We start from the raw sequence: 7,835 nt of genomic DNA on the forward strand, positions 1-7,835 counted from the left end.
CCTTGCCGAGCCTCTTTATGAATGAGCACAAGTCTATTACGCCCTTAAGCTCCCCACTATAAACCTCCCAGCCCTCCTGCCTATTACATCTCTGTAATTAACCACCAACGGCAACTCAGCTGTTCCATTGCTATTCCTGCTCCAGTACCTCTTGGCTCCCTAATTTGTGTGTCTTTTCCTCTCTCCAGCCTCACCCTGCTCAACAATTAATGGCTCCCCAACCACTGATGGCTCTCACTTGCTGTACCATACTGAAATCAGTCTGTACATTTTAAAAGCTGAGGATTGTTCCTTCACATTTTGTTTCCATACATATTTTGGAGTTTTAAATATGATTTGGCCGTGTCCTGGAATAGCAAAATTACACTTCAGCATTTGCCAAAATGCAGAATTTGCTGGTGGACAGTAATAAAACACAGTTCTTGTCCAAGACACTCATGCATGCAACTCCATTATTTAGTTTCCTTCTCCCCTTTTTTATTTTCATATCAAATAACTAAGTCTTCAAAAATGGGTTTGGATGAGGTGGCTTGGTAAAAAGCCCTGGAATTTCTACTCCACTGTCTCAGGCTCTGTAAGAGCCTGGGCAATGTAAGTAGGAAGTTTAGCAGCTGACGTGACTACCTGGAAATTGCAACAGCTAGGATGCCAAAGGACATGCGACAGGAGGGAAAAGCAAACTAAAGCAATTGCTAAACTTCAAGGCAAAACAAAGTCTTCCAAGGTCTGGCAGAGAACAGGACTCAATAGGTGTAACTAATGATGGTAGCAACATCACTGTCTTTATGTTACTCAGGAAGAAGAGTTTTTGAGTTTATAATCATAAGGAGCTTGCCCACATGCACAAATTTGTCTACATTTTACACTGCGGTTTTCTTTATAGAAGTTTATAACACAACCGTTTGAAAAGAACAGAGATGTTTTCCTGCAAAGCTCCTTGAAAATGACACTATTTAATTCAGTTGAAGGTCCATTAATACTTCCTAAAGGCCAGGCAGTTTTTACTTTCCACTAAGCACTGGATCTGCTTAATTTCCAAACCAAGCAGCTTCCTGTTCTCCAATTCTGAGTATTTTTCTCTAACACTAAAATAAGAAGTGATTAAAATCAATGGATAAGCTAGGATCAAAACAGGAAGTCCACAATCCTCAGTTTATGTAAAAACCATGTGACACCGTACATGTTGCATTAATACTAGCCTTAAAAACTCCATCAAACCACCACTGATACAGTGCATACTGCAAGATGAGATCCATTACTGCATTCGTGAAGTTTGATAATAAAAACAGATCAAACCCCTGACAAGCGGCTTTTAAAAGTTAACAGATGCCTAAAAGCATGTCTCCGCAAAGACACTTTATTGGTATGAATTTTTACAGGAAGTTGGTATCTGCACACAAATATCACAACAAACCTCCCTGCCACAACTGACATAAGAGTATTAAAGGCATATGGGTAAACTGGAATAACTTAAGCACCCAGCATGAAAACCTTAAGCTTTTGCTCAGGCAGCCAATAGTTCCTCCCCAAGCACTGGATACTTTGCTCACAATTCACAGAAATCAACACCAGCTAAGGAGTGCTTTATACAACAAAAGTGAAGTCAGAAAGAACACTGCAGAAATAGGAACTGACTACACCTACATCACAACAGTAAGATTTGCGATTTTGTTTTGGACAAACCCAACCATTTTATAAAAGCACTGCACTAAATTATCACAAAGTCAAGCATTTTAGTACTGACAGGAACAAACTACCATGCTTTCACTTCAGTACTGCATAAACATGTAAACATTAAGCTAATCATCCATATGAGCTGCATCACTCTGCCTTCATCTGTCATCCTTTGGAAAATGGGGGAGGGGGTAAGACGTGAGACTATAAAAGTGTGCAGGATTTAGTGACACCACGCAATGTACTTTTACAGAGTTATGTCGCACCAGCTAAAGCATGACAAACTGATCTGATCATTTCTACTGTCCCGTGATTCAACAAACCACAAGGCAGATTAAGCATCTGCTTTCAGGGCTTTTTTTTTTCCAGTCAAGTATATCAACACTTAAGAGTCAGATGATATCTCTTAGTAGCTTCTTCCACCTACCAATTCACAGTCCACTGACTTCCTGAGCAGACCCCACGACCATTCAGACACGAACGATGAAACCACAAGAAGTCACATAGCAGTTAACACAACTGAAACAAATGACCCATATGACTTGGTTTCCAACTTGCTGTGAGCAACTTCTCCCATGCACTCAGCTTTAAAAAGCTTCTTCTTACTAGTTTTGTGACTTCTCTACTAAATAATGTCCCTCATGAGATGCCACAGAAAATGTAAGGTAAATGAAAAATAACTTTTCAAAACACTGAAAGTTGTAATTTTAAGTGCATAGGAACAGTACTTGTACTTTTCTATCTTAGTATGGAAACCATGTCATGTCCTCCCTTTATTATTAACTTTATCACCATTTTGATGCTTCATTAGAGACTGGATGAATTAAATGCAGTTAAAATGTAAACTCTGTTATATGACTAGAGCTTCCAAATGCCAAACATCTTCCAAGCTGGGATATTATGCACAATTTTAAAACCACTAAGTTTAAAGTTTGCTGGAGATTTAGAGCCCATACAATAAGGTCCTACTCAACAGTACATTACTTCATCTAAAATATTTGATTTATATATTTGAAAATTCATTGAACAGTAAGATGTGCAATACTGTCAACTGCAAATAAAGCTCACCGATTCTGAAATGATTTGCCAGCAACGTTGTCTCTGTATGAATCAAACATAACATGATACTGGTCTCTGCTCCACTCCAAGACAACCTGCAAAGAAAAAAAAAAACCAAAACAAAACAAAATTTGATGTTATGACCTTCTAAAATTAGATACTTAAATTTGTCCTTTTGATATGTTTAATCACAATCAATTTCATTCAAATTAATCTATGCATTAATGCACAACTGACTAGACCTTAATCCAAACTAAGTTATTACACTGAGCCAGCAATCAGAACCAGAACTTAAGACCACACTTGATTTTAACAAACTTTGTTTCTTCTCTGCAAGAAAGGATTTCATGTTTTATAGACACACTTTGTAAGCTACTATTCATCTAGGTTACCTCTCCCTTGTCTCTTAGCCTTTAAAAATTCAGAAATGTTTTCCCAAAACTGAGATCTAAACCAAATATACTTCAATGCAAGCAGGACACACACACCCCCCCAGCATAGTTTTGCTGATCTTCCTTTCTATTCTCATACAGGACATATTGAAGTATACACACTTCTGAAATTTGAGCTTTGCAAACAAACAGCCAGGCCAGGGCATATCAAATTATGCAAATTGACCTGGCCACAAACTTAAAACACAATAGCTCTTTCCCAATACAGGTGACGTCTTGCATCGCAGCCAGACTAACCCAACAGCAAAGTATTTCTGCAGGCTGCAGCCTCTCTTCCATCCCCCTGTATTTCTGCTACCTCCCTTTAGCTTGACCCGAGTTCAGCCGACCCTGCAGTGAGCCAAGTCATGGAGCTAAACCAAAGAAAGACGAATCTTCAAAAACCAGAACACTTGATCTTCCTCTACTTGGTTGTTGCAGCAGATGAGAAACAGTGGCAACACACAGCTGAAGGCAGGGTTGTCTTCCCCACCTTCATCCAGCCATCAAGGTTGCTTAGCTAAAACGTCAAGCTGTGCCTTACTTAAACACCCTTTGCCAGCCGTCCCCATTCCCAGGCATTTTCATAAATTAGCCATATGGGAAACTAATCACAAGCCAATTCTTACTTTGGAAAGCTGCAACTTTACATTCCATTTCCATTCTTAAATATACATATATATACACAAAAAACAAAGGCACACAGTTATTTTTCCATTACTAACAAAGTATCTGACATCAGGTTCTAAACAGAAAAAAAAAACTCTTCAACAATAAAAATGCTTAATATGCTTTGATATAGCAAAAAAGCATAATTTGAGATAAAAATAATATAAAATATTTAGGTTCTACTCCAAGATAAACTTGCTGTGATATCTTTTACAATGCAAGTCCAACTTTAAAAACTATAGTGGCATCTTGTGCTGCTTTAGAGATGAAGGCGTAGTAGCTTATTTGACCTGGTTAAGTATGTATTTGTATGTACCAGAGAGGAAAAATAACAATATCAGGAAAGGATAGTACTTACTTTACACTACTCTTCCTAGATTTAAAATTTTACTATTGCTCATTTCTTGTATTATGGGAACTATGAAAAATACCATTTCTCTAAGACAGCATTCAAAACCACAACGTAAAGACTACCTCCCTCCCTTTTAAGAAGATACACAACTCTGCACTTTCATGCCCACTAAAGCAAGTTAAAGCCTTCTAGAGAGCAGGGAAGCCCCATCATGTGGCTGTGTGACAAGCACACACACACACACACACACAATTCCTGCCAAAGCTACAGACAGTCTCTTTGTAACCAAGATCACATCTGTACAAGTTCATTCCCCTTACACAAAGGACGCATGATTTCCCAGGTGAGCATAAAATCTCCTCCCTTAGATAGCAAAGTCAGGAAGTGTCTTAAAAACACACTATTACACTTTCTTATGCACAAGTCATTACACCCTTCTGCCAAATACACTAGTTTAATACAGCACACACTGCAAGATATCCACGCAGAAACATTTGCTACTATTGATAACGGTAAATTGACACACACTGATCTGCTTCTAGAAGAAATACAAAGTATTTGAGTAAAAATGTTATTTATTATACGAATAATACAGCTCTCCAGAAGCAAAACATTAATCAGTTAAGCCTTTGCTTTTTGCCTTTGTGCAACTATAACCAAAAAGGCCCAGGACAGATCTCTTTAGAAACACATCTAGGAAAAAAGTTAAGCTCTTCCCACCTGATACATTTTTTTCCTGTAACTGTTTCCTCCTGTCTCATGATTTGTGTTGCAATAATGCCTGGAGGCAGCTTTGCTTCAACTTTACATACTGATATTATAAAACCACTAAGGGAACAAAATTAAAAAAAAGGGGAGAGAGACTCTCTATTAGGAGATACTGTATCAGAGAGGTGATAACAGTGACTCTGGCATGTTCCAGTTACAAAACATTTTACAAAGCTGAGCAACCTACAGAAGGATGGCCAAGAAGGGTTTACAACCAAACTGTCCTAAAACTTAAAGCTCATCTTACGACTAGGTTAAGCATTGGCTTAGACCTGGCTACCCTATATGTTTTTGCAGACATGTTCCTGAATCACGCTTAATGCGCTGTTATTTCATTGAGTTCAAGTTTTTTCTTGAAATCAAGCTCATTTCAGCTTGAGGCTGTGAGGACGTCATCACCAACCTCAAATTATTTGCCCTAGCCATCCATTTTTACACCATGATTAATATTGATATTAGCATGGATCTAAGCAAGCAGATGTAATTTTGCCTACTAGGACAAAAAAGCTGTCTCCGAGGGTGGGTGAAAAGCAGAACTGCAAACGCTGCTCAGACACCAGGGTCTGATAAGCGTTGCCTTTTTATTGCTTGACAGTTCCCTGCAGATTGTTAAAAATGGTTGAGCTGATAATTACTAGAAAGATTTCTTGGTTTTATTTTAGTTGCTGCCTTGCGGACTCTGTACTGAAGAAGTATTTTCCATTTCCAGTACAGTTGTCCGAAGAGGTCTAACAGCATTCGTTCTCACAAGCCTAGTCTCTCCTAAATCCTTAAACTAACCACTGTTTAGCAAAACACACCACTTTAAATCATAAAAGTAAAAAGCAAAATGCATGCAAACATCTCTTACCAAGCTCATTTATCATCACTGTAAAAAAAAAAAAAGAAAAAAACCAAAACAAAACCAAAAAAACCAACACAGAAACAAACCAGTTTTTCTGTATTTCTGCATGGTCATTCCATAAAGGGTGGGGGTTTTCTTGCTGGTTTGGTTTGCTTTTTTAAAAACACTGCTGGTCATTTTTCTTTTTTTTTAACATATAATTTTGAAAATTTACTCCTACATGAATCTGCCAGTTCTTTGCTCACTGTCTAAATAGTATCTAAGTTTTCCAAACAGCTCTAAAAGGACTGGAAGTATCAAACTAAGATTTGGTACAAAAATAATTCTGAGCAGTGATTTTCACTGATTCTCAGCGAAATCAGCCATAATTTGGACAACTACTGAAGTGTTTTGAAAAAACCTTCAAAGCTCTAAGAAATCCTAAAGTTGGGTTTAAGTCCCCATTCTTAAGAAAGGCAAAACTATACTCAAAGTTTCACAGCACCAAGAGGTATACACCAATCCAAGTTGATAATCATGTGCAACCAGGTGACTAAGAGTACTACACACAATTAATTCACTGATGGCTTTCAACTGTTTCAGGAACTTGTGAACCCTGCAAAACAGTAGGGACTAAGTACTTTATGCAGACAAGATGTATAGATACACAAAACAAAGTTCCGAGTGTGCTACACTCAAGAGTTTCAGATAATACTCTTTATGGGTCCTCATCTGAAAGAGTCCATCAAAACGTAACAGGGAAGAAAAAAAAAGAGGAAGGGGGGGCAGGGGGGAGAACAATTTAGGAATCAGGAAATTCCAGTCTGTTTGCATTTGACACTGCCACCTTTTTACACTGACAAAAATATTTTCTTTAATTCCGTGAATACTTACTATATTCTCAAACACTACGCTGAAGCAGGATTGGTTTTTTCCCCCCTCCAGATTCTTTCACTGATGACTTCCAAAATAGATAGGGTAATACGAAATGAAGCTTTAAAATATACTATACATCTGTATAAAGTCATATATAGAACAAGTAGAAGTTATATTGCATCATCTACAAAATAGCAGGCAACCTGGGTAATAAGCAGCGAGCAGCGAGCGATGTAACACAGACTCTGCTGAGCTGCAGGCAGCTTGCAGAGAGGCTACGTTTAACTCCTTGAACTCCACGGCGGGGAAAGATTCTGTCACTCCCCGTTGCCATTTGAAGGTTACATCCAGCACAGCCTTCGAAAGAGTCAAACAGGACAAAAACACAGCACTAATAAATCACCTGAGAAGGGAAGCGGGGGAAAAAAAATAAATTGCACAAGACAAGAAAACGCCGGCTCCTGGAGCATGCAGATTTCCCTCGGCTCCCCTCTGCCAGGGCCCGCCAAGACCGTCAGAAACCACGTTAACCCCCCCGGGGGGCACTGAACGCTGGCGTCACCCCCGGCGTTTGCGGGAGAGCGGCGTCACTCCCCACCGCGCACGTGAGGCGGCAACGAGCGCGGCGGCGGTCTCCTGAGGAGGGGGGGGGGGCCGGGGCCGCCAGGCAGGAGGCGAGCGGCGAAGCCCCGGCAGCTGGGGCAGGCCGGCGGCCCCCACCGCCCCGAGCAGGCGGCACGCCTGCCGCTCCTCAGCCGCCACCGTTAACACCCCAGAACGAGAAGGGAGCGCCGCCGTAAAGCCGGTTTTCTCCCTGACGCGCGAAACACACACGCACATATAGACATACATACATACATACGACCAGCACGCGCGCCCAAGGTGCTTGCTGAAGGAACTCGCTGCTCACAGGACATGACAACTCCCCGGCTCCCGAAAGGGGACAAAAAGCCCCAAACCAAGCTCCGGCTGCCCTGAGGAAGGGAGGGGAAGGGGAAAGGCGGGGGTTGCGGGCAGCCACGCCACGCCAGCGCGGCGCCGTACTGACCTCCCCGAACTGCAGGGCGGAGACGATCATGAGGACGAGGCCCCCGAGGCAGAGGCAGGGCCCATACCTGTGCGACAGGCAGGTATAGGTCTGGCGCTGCAGGAGCTTTAGCAGCATGGCCCGCCGGCGGCCGCC

At 41.1% G+C, this 7,835-nt stretch overlaps 1 protein-coding gene across 8 annotated transcripts in view; it reads right to left on the reverse strand.

Annotated features, from left to right (window-relative positions):
* GNPTAB (N-acetylglucosamine-1-phosphate transferase, alpha and beta subunits) overlaps nucleotides 1–7,829 on the reverse strand; it is a 46,684-nt gene extending 38,855 nt beyond the window's left edge. For 6 of the 8 annotated variants that reach the window (XM_010566292.1, XM_010566291.1, XM_010566287.1 and 3 more), the window contains exons 1-2: nucleotides 7,701–7,817; nucleotides 2,743–2,828 (exon numbers count right to left, since the gene is read on the reverse strand). In XM_010566292.1, the coding sequence (XP_010564594.1) occupies nucleotides 2,743–2,828; nucleotides 7,701–7,817 (203 nt within the window). Of the gene's footprint in view, nucleotides 1–2,742; nucleotides 2,829–7,700 lie in introns of all 8 variants that reach the window. The other 2 variants (XM_010566289.1, XM_010566288.1) reach the window with 2 other exon arrangements.
* Between the last annotated feature and the right edge of the window lie 6 nt (nucleotides 7,830–7,835).

This window comes from Haliaeetus leucocephalus, unplaced genomic scaffold (assembly GCF_000737465.1).
Source record: "Haliaeetus leucocephalus isolate CR32 unplaced genomic scaffold, Haliaeetus_leucocephalus-4.0 Scaffold206, whole genome shotgun sequence".
NCBI classification, from domain to species: Eukaryota; Metazoa; Chordata; class Aves; order Accipitriformes; family Accipitridae; genus Haliaeetus; species Haliaeetus leucocephalus.